At 43.9% G+C, this 20552-nt stretch overlaps 1 protein-coding gene across 2 annotated transcripts in view; it reads left to right on the forward strand.

Annotated features, from left to right (window-relative positions):
• sik2b (salt-inducible kinase 2b) overlaps positions 1–20552 on the forward strand; it is a 118514-nt gene that overhangs the window by 40281 nt on the left and 57681 nt on the right. For both annotated transcript variants that reach the window (XM_083773903.1, XM_083773904.1), the window contains exon 4: positions 14146–14307. In XM_083773903.1, coding sequence (XP_083630029.1) covers positions 14146–14307 — 162 coding nt within the window. The remainder of the gene's footprint in view (positions 1–14145; positions 14308–20552) is intronic.

Raw genomic sequence — 20552 nt, forward strand, 5'->3', positions numbered from 1 at the left:
TGTAGGCCATGCATATTTAAGAAAGCACTACTGGAGATGGCAGTGTGAGATAGAGCTATGGCACTGTGATGACTGGGTCTGTGATGACTGGGTCTGAGATAATGACTAGAGATTTCTGGGTGTTTGTTTTTAGAGATCTGTCCAACACCACATTTTCCTTCAGGATATACAGATTCCAATGCCCATTAAAAGGTTTGAGAACCACTGATATAGGAATAAATTCAATTAAAGGACCACTTCACCACTTTTCAACCTATCTGCATATAATTGGTCCTCACTAATGTTCTTCTACTCAATCTATGTCTCATATGATGGGGGGGGGGGGGGGAGTAGAGCCTTTAAAACAGTAAGAGTATAAAACAGTTGTACAACATCAACTGAAGCAATTTGACTAAATTAAATATCATCATGTGGTATTGGAATGGCACACAGTGCATACTGGAATGGCACAGTGCATACTGGAATGGTACAGTGCATACTCACATACTGGAATGGCACACAGTGCATACTGGAATGGCACAGTGCATACTGGAATGTCACAGTGCATACTGGAATGGCTCAGTGCATACTGGAATGGCACAGAGTGCATACTCGCCGGTGCCAATATACCAGCATTTAAGGCAGTATTGGCGGCTTCTCTATTATTGGTATCGGTATCAATGATCAAAGCTGAGGCTAAATGGAACTTGGTGGTAGAGAATAATGGCTATTTATGAAATAACACACCTTTTATTTGCCCTGTGGGGGTGAATAAAACGGGCAGAGAGAAGGGTGATAAGCCCACACTGATAGTTTGCCTCCCAAATTCTCCCTGCAAATTACATTTTTATACAATAAACGTATACACAATTGCAGGTTCGATTCCTGAGCCGGAGTTTTCAAGTTGTTGCAAATTAATAGTTTTAATGCATATCATTTGCATTATTGGCACTGCATAACATTTTGGCGATTAGACCCCATTTGCATTTATTGAATAAGTTTTAATAGGGAGAATAGGGTCTAGACGCTGGTTGGTGGCAGAGCAGATCGGACCTCCTTCCTTCTCAACGCTAGATGGACAAGGTGGATTTGGGGATGGAGGTGGGTTGCTTGTTGATTGGCTGACTGCAGATTGGCTAGATGAGCTGGCCTATCAAGCTGTTCCTCATTGAACCTTCGCTAAAAGCTAACATATCGTTATATGAAAAAATAAAAGCGGTGCGGGTGGATGTGTTTGTCATTCGTGTCATAGTGTCATTGTTGTTGCATCTTGAATTATACGTGTCTAGGATCTTGCAAATAACCATTACAATTCTGCTAGCTAGCCTATGTAAACATTATGAGTGACTGGTAAATTAATGCTGAATATGAACGTGACAATTGGGCTACTGTACATCCTGTATCGGTTATCTTTAGTGAGATCTCTTTCTCTTTTTTTTTTTCTAGAAAATTGGGTGGAAACCTTGTATGTCCAAAACTGTTAACGCAGCGTTTTGAGCTTGTAGATCTGTTACTTTTGAGTTTTGTGTGACACTGTAGTGTCAAGTAGGCAGTAGGGTGTTCATTTTGCGGGAAAAAACAAAGAGTTAGAACTTTGTTAGAATAAGGAGATAGGAGGATTCTGCCAGACGGCAACGAAATACCATTTATCGGATATTGGAAGTCCCCACAGGCCCTCATTAAAAGGGTTTAGCTACTGAAGCCTGTTACACAGCAGGTGCCAAATGGATATTCATTTGGCTTTTATAGATACAGAGAAGTAAAGAAACGCCTGGTGTGGGGGGTGTTGTAGTAGTAGTTGAAACGTGTTGCTCTGTCCGTGGAGAGGTGCTGTGTGCCGGCATTCTGCTTTGCAGAAAGTGCTTTCTTTTTCATGTTAACATTAAAAATATATATTTTTAATTCAATTCATTCGACTGACGATGAATTGCATATACAAAAAAATTTGATTAACAATTTAATTGTGTTTGAACATTGGAACATATGAATCCCCCCCCCACACACACACACAATTATGTGGGGACTCCCGACTCAGAGGTTATGAGCCACTGCTCTAGTCTAGACAGCCTTGTCTCCTCTCATGGGTATACACATTGTGTCTCTGGCCTAAAGGGCTATCGTACTGGCCTGATGACTGTGATGCTCCGTGATGGCAGCACCTTCGTCCAAGCTGCCCTCGGCTCAAGTGGAACACAACACGCACGTTAGAGTGGCTGAGTTGTTCCCTTGTTGTCGTCCCCCCTTCCCCAGAATGCATCACTGCCGTGCCTGGCTGTGCCCATGAGGTCCGTGCCCCTGCTGACATTGAATCAGTGTACTACTCATCGTTGTGTGTGTGTGTGTGGGACAGTAATGGCTTGTTGTTAGTTAAGGCACTGGAACTAATATGAATTATAATTGAAATTAGATGATTGGTCTTTAATGAGACCAGTTTGTCCAGGGTCAGTTATTGTGTTAGACCACATACCAGCTGTATTTTATATTTCAAAGTCCATTACGTTATTCCAGTGAGGCATTGCTATAACAAGGCATGACGCCATTTGCCGTGTGTGTGTTTGAAGAGTTGGATCACGCTCTACCGACTACAACTCCCAGAGCAGCCAGTGGTTCCCAAACTTTTTAGCTCGAGCCCAAAAGAGAAATTGTTTCCCCGGGACCTGCCAAGCTAGTGAAAATAGCATATCACCATGTTGTGGGGGCAGCAATGTGAGCTTGTAGATCTGCTATTTTCACTACTGCTTAAACTTTTTTTTAAATATTTTTTTATCCCACGATTTTGTAACCCATTTTTCACCCCTGTGTCAATTGTGATCCTGGGCTCTACACACCCTCCGCCAACCTAGTCCCCATATATGAGGGACATGGGGCTTAAACTTTTTTTGTTATTATTATTCACCGGGGGCGGGGGGTGCGGCATATCAAATCCATTCCTTGAAAATGAACAGTTTGGGAACAGGCACGCCCCCAGTAAGGCTATCCAATGTTGAAGCTGCCACTACCTACTGGCGAAAAGAGGAACGATTCACGATTTGGCCCAATCCATCCTAGAATGCACTCTGTTCCTACCAGGAAGGAGGGGTGAAATCGCCTCATGCGCTTTTGAGCAACTTAATGTGGATGGGAGGAGAAATCCGGTGCCGTCTTTAATATATACTAAGGTCTAGCTAGGCTAGGCTAAACCTCTGCTCGCTCGAGCCATGCGTTATAATTGTACTTCCGGCAGTCTTATGGGTTGCTTCAAAACGCCACTGAGCAACTTCCATTGATATGAATATCGTGGGGGCGGGGCTAGCGCTCCGGTTCGGTCTCTATCCTTTTATTACTCTATGGGAGCAGGTACCGACCCACTGTTTGCCAACCACTAAATCCTATAGAGCATATCCCACTGTTTGCCAACCACTAAGTCCTATAGAGTATATTCCATGTCAGTGTCGTCCTCCTCCTCGGGCCCCCTCTGCGGTCGGACCCTCTCGACACATTCCCTTGCCAAGTGCGCTTTTTGATTAGCGACGGCACATGAAAACAGCCCCGCTCACACTGTCCCACTGGCGTTTTCCCCTATGGAATGCGTCGCCTGCTATCTAATCAAGTTCTCTTTGCTGTGTCAGAAGTTAACCTTTTATTGAACACGCGCTTGCTTTGACGAGACCGACCTCAGTGGCCTGGCTGCCTGTCTTAAACCCTATACTGTGTACTTTAGTTGACCCGGATCATCCCAGCTCTATACTAGGTCTGCTTTGTTTTTCAACAAAGTCTCTTTGTTTGCCCAAGAATAATACGGACGCATGGGTTGATTTGGGGTATAGTGTGTGCATGTAGCTGTCGTATATCGTTGCTGTCTGGCAGAAACCTCAAATCTCAATATTTTATTTTATTTATTGTATAGTGGTTCCCAAACTTTTTTTTTCCAGGGGACCCATTTGATTGGTTCCCATACTTTTTTCCCCAGGAAGACCCATTTGATAAGATGAAAAACCAGGCGACCCAATTCCCAATATTGTTTTTACGCACAGAAAATCTTAATTCAGGTGGTTGTAAATGGCATAAGTAGCAAAATGCTTGCTTTACTTAGCAGAGGTTATTCAGATAACGCACCAAGTTTATCCAGAACCAGGACCTGGGCTGGCCACTTGACACACTGAAACATGCAGAACCAGGCCTGGGCTGGCCACTTGACACACTGAAACAATTGACCTGACCTGACCCAAATGAAATCTCCCGTGCCCCACCCGTGGGTCGCCGACCCACAGGTGGGAAACAATGCTGTACAGCATGACATAGGGTCTCATTTTCAAAACTCCTGTCTGAGTAGTACTGTTTATCTTTTTTAGGGTTGTTTAGGCTACCAAGTTTTTTTGTGTGCTTTTATGCACACACACACACACACACACACACACACACACACACACACACACACACACACACACACACACACACACACAGGAAATTGCTGGAAAGATTGCTGGTGTGGAAAAATAAATTAAAGTGCAGGAACTGCCGGCAAAATAAGTTATATTAGCACTAGCCACTCCAATACACTTGGTTTTTCCATCATTATGATAACGGCTGACCTGGTAAATTATGATGATGAAAGCTGTGTGTGAGAGAGAGAGTGGGGAGAGACACCTCAAGAGTTCCACTCCTGAAGGAGACCTATTACTGTATCCTTCCACCATGTTGTTGTTATCGTCTCTGATAATAATAATAATAATAAGCACCGTGGACCGCGGCCACATCTAGGCAAACAACTCTTTAGCTTTTTGCTTTTTTCGTAAAATGAATGCCCCTACTTGATCATACTACAGCGTCACTCAAAAGCATCAAAAGTAGCTGATCCACAAGCTCTGTTTTAAGCTTTTCCATCTGCTACTTTTGCTACTGTTTAAGGATATAATGTTTTCCCCCCGACAGAGATATAATCTAGTTGAGGTTGTCTGTGTGCGCGTCTTGAGTTGAACATTGTTTGTTCTTCAATGCACACGCCCACACCTCATGGAGTGGGCTGTTATGGTCCATGGAATTTTCATTTAGAAGCTTTTAAACTTAAACCTCTTACACTTCGTTGACCGGAGGAGTCCCAAATGGGTCTTTACATTTCCTACTGAGAGTCAAATGGAGACTGAAACCTTGCTTCTTAGCAGATAACTCATGTCATGTGCAAAAACGCGAGAGTGCAGACTAGCAGCCAACACCAACTCGGGACTCCTGAACCGCTGCCCTCCGCACACCCCCCTGTCTAGCATCAGGGCCGTGAGCTCTGCTGCACAGCAAGCCCACGCTGTTTCAATATGTACACGCAAATATGAGCGAGCCTCTCTAACCGTTTCAACCTGTGCAAAAAAAACCTTTTCACTCATACATCCCTGGGTGCCGGGCATGCTGCCAGCGTTGTCTCTTTTGAACCTGTAGTGTACAAAGACATATTTTAGTGGATGATTTTCTTTGTGTCTCCCGTAGAACTCTTTTGGTTGTATTCAAATACTGTTACCACTTTCCAGTACATTTTTAAACCTTTGTTTTATCCTCAATTTGGCTGCCTCTTGAGAGGACTTGTTGGTCAGGTAATAGTGTTGTTGTACATGCTTGTCAGGTTTGGCTGGTGGGATGTAGGGTTGCCATGTCTGCTTAATATAAGCGACTTTGGGCTTGTTGGTTGTGTTTTGGGGGGGGGGGGGGGCTAATGTGTAGTTGCTTATGTGGGCTTGCTTCCATATTTGCTTCCATTTTTATTATGGGGGGGTGTGTGTGTGTGTACTTTGAAAAACTTTTGAAAATAGCAGATCTACAAGCTCACAATGTGTTGCGAGCTTGTAGATCGCTTATTTTCTAATAGCCAATGTATACAGCTTTAAAGTGTTCTATCCAGTGTTATATCGCTTCTTGTTGGGCTTGTTTTCATATACCTATGGTTGCTAGTGGGAGGAAGGGTTTGCCAGCCACCTCTCACACAGTGTGTCCTAGTCTAGGACCCTGTGTGCGCCTTCCACAGAGGTGTGAAGTGGAGAGCTAGCTAACTAGCTAGCTGTGTGTACACATAAGTGTGAAGAGGAACCCTGCAGATGGAAAATGCACACACATGGCTCCCTGCTGGAACTTTCTCTTTGTCCTTGTGGTTTTGCTGGGCAAAAACCCACAAACCCATGGTGGCACCCATGGTGCGTAGGTTTGTCTTGACGGGGTTGAGGCAGTATGTGTTTGAGGAGCGGAGAGTGCGAGTCGAGGGTTTCAGGGAGACTTCATTCCTTGAGGTAGGAAGGGGCGTTTCCGTGGGTGCATTGATGAGTGAGCAGGGATATCTCGTATTCGTTCCGGAATGAGACGGGGAGCCAGTGGAGTGAACGGAGGATGGTTGTGATTAATATGATCCTAGCAGCACTGTTCTGGAGGTTCTGGAGCTTTTGGAAGGCTCTTGCTAGGGATCCCGATGAGAAGTGCATTGCAGTAGTGCCGATGCAACACTTGGATTCGCTATTTTCACTATTTGTCAGACTCGTACGAAAATGTGGGCCAGGGCTTAGTTACGTCAAGTGCTTAATTTTCTATGTGTCTTTGCGTGGCACATGATGGTCAGCAGGGTTCAGGTCCTGGCAGTGGTTAAAATAATAATTCACATATTAGAATATCAAGCAACTGATTTATTTATTTATTTATTTTTTTAATGGTAGTGGATGGAGATAAAATATTTTTGTCCAACGAAGAAACGGCAACCAATGGGTGCGAAGAGGGGCACAACCACGGGCGGGAGTTGACAAAGGGTGTTTGTGGGTGGGAAGCCCCCTGCGGATTGTCCTCATTGGCGCAATAGTGACTCCTACTGGTCGGTCGGGGCACTTGTTCAGCAGGGACGTTAAACTGGTGATAGTGGCATGTGAATCCTCCTTGTACGTCATATGATCTCCCGGTGAAACTCCTCACTGTCCTGTGAAAAGATGCAACTGGTGGTGACACCATCATGTGTGTGTCAGAGGAGACATGAGTCTCTTCTCTACACTTGGAGGATTTGGAGCACAAACTGTGGGTCAGGAGGAGGACCCCAACCCGTGTCAAGAAAGGAGATATCTTATTGCGTCGCAGAAGTCACAGAATGTACAGAATTGCAGTATTCATTTATTTCTTTATTATTGTTTGTTTTAAAGTGTGAGCGCTGGTAGCATAATTAAACATGGCAAATGACACAAGATGGTTTATATCCATCCATCCAATCATCTTCAACAACTAATCCGTAGTCTGGTCGCGGGGGCAACAGCTCCACCAGAGTGCTCCAGACTTCCCTCTCCAGAGCAACATTAGTGACTTCCTCCTGGGGGATCCCGAGACGTTCCAAGGCCAGTGAGTCGATGTGTTTCCTCCAACTGCGCCTTGGGTCTGCCCCGGGGTCTCCTCCTAGTGGGATGTGCCTCGAGGACCTCCCTAGGGAGATGCCCTCTAAATGGGTTGCCTCCTCCATTGACCCGGTTAACCCCAAGCATTCATAATCCCAATAAGTGCAGATCTACAAGCTCACAAGGTTATTTTTGCAAAAAATATGGTGTGTAGATGTTCCAAGTAGAGAGCCAACTCAACTCGGGTCCAGTTTATTACGTCTAGAGGGTTTAAGTGGTTAATTGATTGGAGCATGCAAGTATTTGTCCATAGTCAAAGACCATATTATAGCCTGCACAATCTCATACAGAGGCATACAGTACATAGGGCCAACAGTAGTCTTCCTCTTGCTGAATGCATTTGTAATATAGTGTATATAGTGTAATATAGTGGCAGAAACTTCTTATCTCTATGTTTTTATTTTTTCATTTTTTATTAATACTCGGCCTACTTGATCATACTACAGCAGGGCTACTCAACCTTTGATGGCTCAGGGGCCACTCAGCAAAATACCAAAAGTCCAAGGGCCGCAAGTCCAAATAATGTCGGTCCTATATTTTTGTCCGTGATTTTCTAACACATTATGAGTTGTCTAAAAAAAAAAAACAACACAGCCACTTTTTGTCAGCAGGAAGAACAAACAGCTTACAAACGCTAGAAATGACCTTTCTTCACTGAAAGCAGAACAAACATATTTTGTATTAGTATGACCATGGCAGGCCGGTGGGCCGCACGGACATGTTGGACGGGCCGCATGCGGCCCACGGGCCGCGGGTTGAGTAGCGCTGTACTACAGCGTCACAAAAGCATAAGTAGCAGATCTGCAAGCTCGAACCGCGACGCAAAGTGCCACGTTTCAAGCTTGTAGATCTGCTACTTTTGCTGTTTTTAATCCTGAAAAAGTAACAGTTTTGGAACATAATGGGGTTTCCACCCTGTTATGTAAGCTGAAGGACATATTCCCAGATATTTGTATTCTTTTACTTTGTTCAATCTCATCATTGTTAAATGTAGAGAATCGCTGGGCCATGGCTCAGTGGTCCAGGCACCTTGGCTGGTAATCCAGTCTGTCAGTGTGCCGCGGGTTCGACTCCCGATCCCGACGGCCTTTACTGCATGTCATCCCCCCATCTCTCCCCATTTCCTGTGGCGAAAGCCACAAAAAACTTTGAGAATCATCAGGCAATGATGTAATGAATTAATAATAATAATAATAATAATAGATTTTATTTTTAACACACTTTACATTCATTGGAATCTCGAAGTGCTACAATGTGTAAAAGCATAAAATAATGACAGAAGAAACATCACACCATTTAAAAAACATCTAAGAAACGGGAACACATTTAAAACAAAAGGGCAAAGCTATAAAAAGGCTTTGTTCTAGTCCTCTCTATAATGAGTCAGCCGACTGTGGTGCTCTCAGGTAGTCGGGGAGGGCGCTCCACCGAGCAGAAGGCCGGCGCTCACCCATGGTGCGCAGCTTGGTCTTGCAATGAGCAATTTTAACTGAATTAACCCATTTTGACCTGAGATCAGATTCTAAAAATGTCTTCTGCATCCTGACAGTTTTCTGTTCTTCGATTTTTCAAAAATAGCTGACCTACAAGCTCGTAGCGCGCCACTCGGTGGCGTGCTATGAGCTTGTAGATCTGCTATTTTTCAATAGCTAACACCAAAAGGGGTTCCCGCCCAAAATGGGTTAACTGATATTATGATTATCATTGTGTTGTTGTGTTTATGTAATTCAAAGGTGTGCCTAGAGATGCTTTTACAAAAACAGTATTTTGCCAGAAGACCTCATACTCAAAACATGTTGCTTGTTTGTGCACTGCAAAAGATGCGAAAAACAAAACATTGTCTTTGGCCTTTGAGCATACAAATGCTTTCCCTTAGTTTATTTACCTTTTTAATTATTAAAAGCGTGGCTTGATGTCGGCGGTCAAACAATGAATAGTAAATGAATGATCATGAATAAATACTGTGTTTGGTTGGATGGTATCGACCATGGGTCAGACATTCTCCGGTCTTCTCTGCAACCTCCCCAGTCCAACAGCAACCAATTACATATTTACTTTGAGTATTGGCCTGTCATAATTATTACATCGCTTAATCGCAGAAATCTGAGATATTACTTTTGCATGATTGTCGTAATTGTTTTCAAAATGGCAGATCTACAAGCTTACAACATTTATGTATTCATTGCAAAATCAGTTATTTGAAAAATGACCATTTTCAAAATATGAAATGCCACAAATCTCGTACGGGACAATTACATTATTAATGTGCGTGGTCGTCGAACTTTGATATGAACATGTTTGAGAACCATGTTTAGGAAGCAAGCCCAAATGAGCAACTGCATAAGCCCCCCCGTCACACACACACACACACACACACACACACACACACACACACACACTACCAATATTTACAAGCGACTTTACAGAAAAAAACAAGCCCAAAGTCTCTTATAATAAGCAGGCATGGCAACACTGACTGCTCGGCGCCGATTGGCAGCGTGTTAATGTCCCGAGCGAGTGGCGATGGCCCCTGTTACTGCAGCTGCAGTCCAGTCCTGCCTCCTCCTGTTAGTCATTGTAATATCGACTGGACTGAAACTGAGAGCACGTATCAAGGTGAAACGTGAGGGAGGGAGCCAATGATGAGTGGATCCAGGTCACAGAGAGAGAGAGAGAGAGAGAGGACTGTCGGCTGACTGCCAGGTCACTGTGTTGGGATCTGGGCTGCATGAGGCACTTAACCCATTCACCTAGTGGTCCACAGATGCCCATGTTCATTGGTTGACCTGGTATCCTATATACACACACGCACGAGTGCACACGCACGCAGAAAAGGTCATTGGGATCTGGATTACCATTATTATTAAAAAATGTATCATTAAAAAAACATTCCCAATTGAATTTGAATTCATGATCTTTTCGAATGTTTTTGAAATAATAATATTTTATTTATTTAAATTTTTATCCCACGATTTTGTAACCCATTTTTTCACCCAGTGTCAATTATCTAATGTAATCCTGGGCGCTACACTTCCTCTGTCCACCTGGGGCGGCAGCGGACTGACCTCATGCCTCCTCCAATGCATGAGTCCAAACTGCTTCTTTTCACGTGACGGGGGAGCGTTTCACCAGCCGGACGTAGCGCGTGGAAGGAACAAGTTATTCCGACCAGTTCCTTTCCCCTCCATCAGGCGCCCCGGCTGGCCAGGGGGAGGTAGTTTAGAGACCAGGATTACTGCATTTTTTGTGAGGGTACCTAATAATTTTAAACAAATTGTGGGAAGCAAAAAAAGACAGGAAAAAAAAGAAAGATCAAAATGTGTCTGCGACTCACAAACAGTCCCGAGCCAGTGTTTGGGTACCAGCGGAATATAGAGGCTTTAATTATAATTAACGCACAGATAACTGTGTGCCTCAGGAGGATGCGTGACCCGCCGGGGACCTACGTATAACATCTACATCCAGCCAGGTTTCCATTTATTTGTACAGCTTCTACTCAAATAATCGGCATCTCTATCCGTCACTCTGTTTGTATACTGTATTGTATTGTATGTACTGTATGTGCAATGAACTGCTTGCTGTTGTTGTGTGCTGCTGGGAAACAGCTGACACGTTTTGGGACTGCGTGCGTGCAATCCGTGCATGCGTACTGTCTGTACTTGGATTTCTATAGTTGTTAGGGTTCAATGTCCTCACACAAGTATGGTAGATTTTGATAAATGGACAATGTGCGGACCGGTTCCCTGGTCTCCTCAAGACAAATGGCTGTTTTTATAAGAGTTTTACAGTTACGTTTACAATTACTTACAACATTTATGTATTCATTGCAAAATCAGTTATTTGAAAAATGACCATTTTCAAAATATGAAATGCCACAAATCTCGTACGGGACAATTACATTATTAATGTGCGTGGTCGTCGAACTTTGATATGAACATGTTTGAGAACCATGTTTAGGAAGCAAGCCCAAATGAGCAACTGCATAAGCCCCCCCGTCACACACACACACACACACACACACACACACACACACACACACTACCAATATTTACAAGCGACTTTACAGAAAAAAACAAGCCCAAAGTCTCTTATAATAAGCAGGCATGGCAACACTGACTGCTCGGCGCCGATTGGCAGCGTGTTAATGTCCCGAGCGAGTGGCGATGGCCCCTGTTACTGCAGCTGCAGTCCAGTCCTGCCTCCTCCTGTTAGTCATTGTAATATCGACTGGACTGAAACTGAGAGCACGTATCAAGGTGAAACGTGAGGGAGGGAGCCAATGATGAGTGGATCCAGGTCACAGAGAGAGAGAGAGAGAGAGAGGACTGTCGGCTGACTGCCAGGTCACTGTGTTGGGATCTGGGCTGCATGAGGCACTTAACCCATTCACCTAGTGGTCCACAGATGCCCATGTTCATTGGTTGACCTGGTATCCTATATACACACACGCACGAGTGCACACGCACGCAGAAAAGGTCATTGGGATCTGGATTACCATTATTATTAAAAAATGTATCATTAAAAAAACATTCCCAATTGAATTTGAATTCATGATCTTTTCGAATGTTTTTGAAATAATAATATTTTATTTATTTAAATTTTTATCCCACGATTTTGTAACCCATTTTTTCACCCAGTGTCAATTATCTAATGTAATCCTGGGCGCTACACTTCCTCTGTCCACCTGGGGCGGCAGCGGACTGACCTCATGCCTCCTCCAATGCATGAGTCCAAACTGCTTCTTTTCACGTGACGGGGGAGCGTTTCACCAGCCGGACGTAGCGCGTGGAAGGAACAAGTTATTCCGACCAGTTCCTTTCCCCTCCATCAGGCGCCCCGGCTGGCCAGGGGGAGGTAGTTTAGAGACCAGGATTACTGCATTTTTTGTGAGGGTACCTAATAATTTTAAACAAATTGTGGGAAGCAAAAAAAGACAGGAAAAAAAAGAAAGATCAAAATGTGTCTGCGACTCACAAACAGTCCCGAGCCAGTGTTTGGGTACCAGCGGAATATAGAGGCTTTAATTATAATTAACGCACAGATAACTGTGTGCCTCAGGAGGATGCGTGACCCGCCGGGGACCTACGTATAACATCTACATCCAGCCAGGTTTCCATTTATTTGTACAGCTTCTACTCAAATAATCGGCATCTCTATCCGTCACTCTGTTTGTATACTGTATTGTATTGTATGTACTGTATGTGCAATGAACTGCTTGCTGTTGTTGTGTGCTGCTGGGAAACAGCTGACACGTTTTGGGACTGCGTGCGTGCAATCCGTGCATGCGTACTGTCTGTACTTGGATTTCTATAGTTGTTAGGGTTCAATGTCCTCACACAAGTATGGTAGATTTTGATAAATGGACAATGTGCGGACCGGTTCCCTGGTCTCCTCAAGACAAATGGCTGTTTTTATAAGAGTTTTACAGTTACGTTTACAATTAGGAAAAGGTTGGGGTTAGTGTTTATTTAGTTATTGCCTGAGCAAGTGTGCCCTGATTTATACTTTGTTGCAAAAATATAATTGTGTGTGTGTGTGTGTGTGTGTGTGTGTGTGTGTGTGTGTGTGTGTGTGTGTGTGTGTGTGTGTGTGTGTGTGGGGGGGGGGACTACATATCGATCGTGCCATTCTTTCTCCAGGACCTTAGAAACAAATGTCATTATTCTCACACACACGTCACACGCACATGCACAAGCAAGTGTCAGGGTTCTTGCCACAGATCAAACGTACACAAAGACTGCAGTAATCTGCATATGCTGTGGTGGACAGTAACCTTTACTTGAGTACTTTATTTATTTAGTTAGTTAGTTGTTTATTTATTTAGCTTGAATATTTGTATTACTACATTTCAAAGACATGTACTTTTGACTCCACTACATTTCTACGAAGGGGGAAAGTATGTTGCAAATTAACCACGTCTAAATGCATGTACATTTGAACACTTTGCATTTTTTTTAAAGCAAATGCTCCAATACGTTAATTCTGAAGTACACATTTCGACTTTCACTTGCAGTGGAGCAATATTTGTCCAGGAGTATCTATACTTTTAGACTCATGCTGAAATTGAGTACTTTGTGCACCAATGCTGCTCGCACAACATGACACGTTGGGGTTTCTCGCGGCGCAGATCAGACTCTCCACGTGTCGTGTACGTGGGCTGTGGGCTAGGCCTCAGGAACACACGGGGCCTGAGATAAATGCACTTTTAATTACACTTCACAGTGAAAGGTAAACATTCTTGGTACAGCAGCTGCGACTTGGACTACCACCAGCAGCCCTCGGTACAGCGAGTACACTCGCTCTAGAGGGAGAGGAACATGTCCGCACGCACGCAGACACTAGTGTAGCACGCGGGGGTGCACTGCACGCACGCACACACAACCACGACGACTTTATGCACGCAATATATCTTAGCTGAAGATGATATATTACACTACCTGTACAGGCCAAACGGGCTCGTAATATAAATTATCATATAATGTCCAAAACGCATATTTCTAACGTGGCACATTATTGCCTCTCTCTCTCTCTCCCCCTCTGTCCCCGTCTACCTCTCTTTCCTCTCCCTCACTACCCTCCCCAACTCTATTCTGTGAAGCACATTGAACTGCAGTAGATGCACGAAATGTACTATATATTATACATACATACATACATACATATACATAGTGCACCAGAGCAAACTCTTGCCTTTATTTAAACCCTACCCATTTTAACCAAATACATACATGCATACATACAAACATTGATTCATTGATTGACCTCTCTCTGTCTCCTCTACCAGACTACCTGGCGAAGCACGGTCGTCTCAGCGAGCTGGAGGCCAGGAGGAAGTTCTGGCAGATCCTGTCGGCGGTGGAGTACTGTCACAACCGCAACATCGTCCACCGAGACCTGAAGGCCGAGAACCTGTTGCTGGACGGACACATGAACATCAAGATAGCAGGTATTTCAGTGTTTTACACGTCCTCCTAATGCACCAATATGAACATCAAGATAGCAGGTATTTCAGTGTTTTACATGGCATCCTAATGCACCAATATGAACATCAAGATAGAAGGTATTTCAGTGTTTTACATGGCATCCTAATGCACCAATATGAACATCAAGATATAAGGTATTTCAGTGTTTTACACTGCCTCCTAAGGCACCAATATGAACATCAAGATAACGGGTATTTCAGTGTTTTCCACGTCCTCCTAAATGCACCAATATGAACATCAAAATAGCAGGTATATGGGGCACGGTGGCACAGTTGGTAGTGCTGTCGCCTCACAGCTAGAAGGTCCTGGGTTCAATTCCCGCTCGGGACGCTGTGGGTGCTGGCGGCATGTTTCCTCCTCTGTGTCATCAGTGCCCATACCCGAGGCGGGGTTGGCGAAAGGGCCTTTCTGTTTGGAGTTTGCATGTTCTCCCCGTGTCCCCTAGGGTAGGTACCCTCACAAAAAACATGCAGTAATCCTGGTCTCTAAACGTCCTCCCCCTGGCCACGTGGCCAGCCGGGGTGCCTGATGGAGGGGAAAGGAACAGGTTGGAATAATGTGTTCCTTCCACATGCTACGTCCAACCAGGGAAACTCCCCCCTGTCAGGTGTAAAGGAGCAACTTGGACACTCAGGCATGAAGGAAGCATGAGTTCAAGTCCGTTGCTCTCCCCATGTCCCCCATATACGGGGACTAGGTTGGCGGAGGGTGTGTAGAGCCCAGGATTACATTAGATAATTGACACAGCGGTGAAAAATGGGTTACAAAAAATTGTGGGATAAAAAATATTTAAACAAAATAGCAGGTATACCAACACGCCACATGTTTTCCTAATGAAACCTCTGTACATATACAATGGCCTCAGCATGGAAGGCTTTTGTTTCTTTTATCCATGAGCTCAGCCATGGTGGAGCTGAGAAATGTCTCAACTAGCTGCCCAGCCTATTGTCACTGCGTTGACAAGTGTCCACACAGGCCGTTTGCTGGCTGCACCAGTAGACTGCAAGATGTGTCTCACAAAAATCTCACCTTGACTCCCGAAGTCAGTCTTTAACCCCCTCTCCCTCTCTCTCTCTCTCTCTCTCTCTCTCTCTCTCTCTCTCTCTGTCTCTCTCTGTCTCTCTCTGTGTCTCTCTCTCTCTCTCTCTCTCTCTCTCAGCATTCAGTGACTGGATTAATGTTTAATGAAAGGACTTAACACATGGCCGTATTGTCTATGGCTTTGCTATCACCCTATTATTTAAATACCAGCGTGATAAAGGGTGAGAGTAAAAAAAAAAGTTATCTGTTATGCTCCAAAATGTGTTAACCCATTTTGACCTGAGGGCCTGTTCTTCAAATGTCTTCTAAAGCCTCTAACAATTTTCTGAAAAACCTATTTTGCTATATATCAGTGGTTCTCACACCTTTTCATGTCAATTATATGTACTAGTCCTTACCCGTTTGAAGATAGATCATAGCCTGTCTCTTTATCGCGCACACACACACACACACACACACGTGTGACGTAACTGGATGTGTGTAGTCAACGGTGCCTATGCACAGGCTGGCGAAAGTTTGGGTACTGGAAACGGAGTGTGGTGTAGCAGAATTAGCTGTTGATAACATGATGGAGATGTTGCACAGAACTCTGTTACTTGCTTCCTGTCATGCATCTGTATCCCAACATGCATTTCACTGCGTGACACGCGATCTGCTGTATAGCCAATCGGAGGGAGGAAATGGCGGCGTGCTTGTAAGCAGCGTACATTGAGGCCAGAGCACAGGGCAATGTTGTGTGAGGCGCGTGGAGGCACCCCGAGCACAGGCGCGTTTGAGGATGGATCCATAAGCAAGTGACAGACAGACAGACACACACAGACATCTCTGGAATTAATAGTTAGATTTGTCTGCTGACCCGCATCTGACAATATTTTAGTATGGTTATTGTCATTGGGAGACAGGATATCTTGTCTAAGACGATGGAACATTTTGTGGGTGAAGATTAAGAAGATGGGGGTAAAGAGATTGATTTCAACAAGTAAAGCCCCAGGGACTAGTTCTCAACGTGTTTATCAAGTTGGTGGCACAACACGTTCCCTGCCAGCCTCCTGACGGAGGCAGGGAACACATGTAGACAAAGCTGGAGATTTAGATGTTTGGATGCCACAGAGTCTCAACAGCTAACTTCAGGGGGTTATTTCCAGTGGATGGAGGGGGGGGGGGGGATACTGTCCTTAGAGGACCTTAAAATTCCAAGCGTACTTTTAGAATGAGGCTGTTCCCAATAAAACATAAATGAAAAAAACTATGAAGGGATAGACATCCCGGTAAGAATTCCTTAATTCCGACATAATAATTTTTTATTTATTTTTTTCTGAGCAGGGGTTACTAAACTTTTTCAGCTCAAAAAGGATACTTTTGGTGTCTTTCTGGGATATTACGACTTAATACTTATTAGCCCTATTTCAAGAATAGTGAACGCTGCCAATATGCTCTTTCATATAATTCTTTTTTTTGTCTTTATGGAATAGTTTTTATTATTATTTTAAGTTTCTGTAATTATGTAATGATTGTTCTAAAGATATGCTTGCAGATAATAAGAGTCTTGTTTTGTGGGACAGTTGGACAAAAAACGGATAAAAAATAGGTAGTTCGAAGAAGCAATCTACAGTAGCCTAATTGGTTGAAATAGTCATCTACCCATGCTTTAAACGAGTATGATGGCACACCTAATCAAAACAGCTGTGCCGAGTGGCTACAGTATATGCTTGCAGTTCACATGGGACATTTACAGTCATAGTGGCTAAATATGGCATTAAATAATTAGGAATTGGGAAAGTAATTTATCGGAATAACGTGTTCTTCCACATGCTACGTCCGGCCGGGGAAACTCTCCCCTGTCAGGTGAAAAGAAGCAGCTTGGACTCCTCATGCATATAAGGAAGCATGAAGTCAGTCAGCTGCCTCCCCCCCCCCCCCAGGTTGGCAGAGGAAGTGTAGCGCCCATGATTACACTAGATAATTGACACTGGGTGAAAAAATGGGTTGCAAAATCTTGGGATATCGTGGGATCAATTTCTTAGTTACAATGAAATTGAGTTGACATGCTTTTTTTAAAAGTTAACTGTTGTATAATCGCAATATTACACTTGAAGATGTGCTTTACATAGATTTTTGGCCCTTTGTCGTGCCCATAATCACGGTAAATCACACCCCCTCTCCTGTAATATTGCTTATTTAAGAGTTTGGCATTTCTGCGACCCTCCTCTTCTTTTGGGTTTTCCTGGTTTGGAAATGGTTCCATGTTGTTGACGAGCAGCAGCAGGTGTTACTGGCACGGTAGTTATTAACACCAACGTGTCTGACTCACTCCCAGCCAATTATCCACGCTGCACATTAGATTGTCAGTGCAGGAACAATGAGAACAACATTATAACCTGGTGTATGTCATCTCTGTGGGGAGGACAGCATGGAGCCAGGATCAGTACAGTATGTTCCTACTGTACTATCCACTGTTTACACACCCTTATAAGGGGGTGGGCCTTCAGAGTAAAAGCGGCCATGTCTTTCCGGCACCCCATGCAGAGCTCCTATTTTGAAGGCATCCCGGCACCGATTGTGTTAAAACGTGGCAGCAATAGCCACGTGGTAGAGAGGCTGGGAACAGTCAGGTCAGTGTCTCACCCCTCGACACACCCAGTCTGTGTACGCCTGAGCAACACACTTAAGACCTAATTGCTCCCAAAGGGCTGCATTAATGGCATCCACCGCTCCTAATTGTTAGGCTGAGGTAATACAGAGGAAGAGGTACAGAATGTGAAAATGTTCTTGACAAATAACCCCAACAACAACGAATGGGGACGCAAATTACTTTTTTATTCATGTTTTCTCTCACTGCTGTTGCTGCTATGATGACACATTGAATTTCCCCTCTGGGATCAATAAACACTAAACAGCCCGGGAGAAAGGAGCAGCATGACTTTCTTTCTTTCTTTCTTTCTTTCTTTGAAAAGTGTATCGTCTTAACATTTTCATTGCTGGCTGGCATTGTTGTGACCCGTTGAGCTTGTAGATCTACTATTCAAGCCAATTTTGCGTCTTTCACATGACACTGACATATGTCAGTGTCAATGTCATATTATGAGTCTATAAGTACTGTATATAAATGGGGCATATACATATTTTTGTAAAGATGAATTGCAGCAACGTAAGGTTTCTGCCCGTCGACAGTGGCGATTTTATTTGAGAAATGACAGAAAAGGGGAAATGATCTAGCGAAGCGATAATAATAATAATATTAATAATAGCTCAAATGTATATAGCGCTTTAGTACCCAAAGCGCTTTACATAAAACACTAGGAACAAACTTTATTCAAGAAGACAAACGCATGTGTCGAATTTACGTAATTCCGTGGATCACACACGTACAGACAGACAGACACATGGTGCATTTATAGATAGATACGATAGATAGATATGTGCTTTGCTCAGCCAATCATATCATTGCTATAGAGTGATCAGCCAATGTTTGTGTTCACACAAACACACAAAGCTGGGCAAAAATAATAATCACACCCCAGTGTTCACACCCCCCTAAGACTAAGTATTTTCTGATGACGTTGATCATGATGTCTGATCCCACGTGACGTCACAGCTGGCAGACTAATAGACTTATAGCAGGCTTCTAATGCTGCACACGCAGTCCCGTGTCGGAGCGCTTTGCACCGCTCAAAAAGATGCAATACAGAGATACCGTCCAACGGTTTTGGCTCAGCATGGCGATGTCGAATCGATACCGGCTATATAACCCTTTTCATCCTCCTGGATCAGTCTGGACAGTTACATACTGTAGACAGACATTTAATATTCTAACCTCCACGCACGCACAAGCCTCTCAGACAGTGGAGACCCCCCGCCACCCCGCCCGCCCTTTCGGCTGCATGGCTTTCTGGCAGCATGCGTAGGGGAGGTTGAGCCCATACAGTCGGTCAAAGAAAGGTCACTGCAGAGATAGATGGCCAGAGGAGAGGAAGGTGGGGAGAGATTGGAGAGTGAGGTCTACCCAGGGGTGGAAAAAAGTACTCCAATGTTTTACTTGAGTAAAAGTACAAAAGTATTCTCATTTCATTTTACGTGTGTACTGCAGAATGTCCAAATCCACGTAATGCATTACAAAATGCTTTGAAAATGGCACATCTATGAAGGAAGCATGAGTTCAAGTCTGTTGCTCTCCCCTTGTCCCCCATATATGGGGACTAGGTTGGTGGAGGGTGTGTAGAGCCCAGGATCACATTAGATGATTGACACAGGGGTGAAAAATGGGTTACAAAATCGTGGGATAAAATATATATATATAAAAAGAAAAAAAAGTGGTTAGTGATGTTTTTTTGTAACAATAATCCAAATCTACAAAGTAACTAGTAACTCATTGTAGTGGAGTAAAAGTACAATATTTGGTTCTGAGATCAGATGTAGTGGAGTAGAAGTAAAAGTGCTGAAAATTACTGCAGTCTCCAGTAAAGTCAAAATACCTCAACATTGTACCCAAGTACAGTACTTGAATACATGTACTTTACACCACAGCCGGCCATACCCTTTTATATTCACCCTTCAATCAGAACCCTTCATCTTCAAAGGCACAGAGACAGAGGGACAGGGCGGGCCGGGGGTGCCGTCCATAGGGGACAGTAGGGGTGTGACAGTAAATTAATTAATTTAGATTTAATAGATTATTAAAAAATATATCAATAATTTTGTGAAGCAATCGATTAATACTTGATCCCTGTTGTCATGTCATTGTAAGCGTAAAGTTTCACATGGTGTTCGACACAAACTATATGAAATCGCCTAAAGAAAATACAACACAACAAAACAATCATGATTCTGTCTGTGTATTCCACCGGGGCACATTTAGGCTAATAATATGCTAATGCATGCATGCGTGTGTGCGTGCGTGCGTGCTCACGCATCTAAACACACACACACCGCCTGTGGTGCTTAGCGGTGCTTAGCGTAGCCAGCAGTATGCCGGGGTGGTTTGACGTCAACATCTCTGCTCAGTATTCAGCTCCATGAAGTGGGTCACAGCATCTGAAGATAAACCCTATGCTCCACTCCTCTTCTGTTCTGTTTTTTTTTTCTCTCTGAATTCTTCTCTTCTCTTCTCTTCTCTTCTCTTCTCTTCTCTTCTCTTCTCTTCTCTTCTCTTCTCTTCTCTTCTCTTCTC

Source organism: Protomyctophum parallelum (genome assembly GCF_964188405.1).
Source record: "Protomyctophum parallelum genome assembly, chromosome: 9".
In the NCBI taxonomy this organism is placed as follows: Eukaryota; Metazoa; Chordata; class Actinopteri; order Myctophiformes; family Myctophidae; genus Protomyctophum; species Protomyctophum parallelum.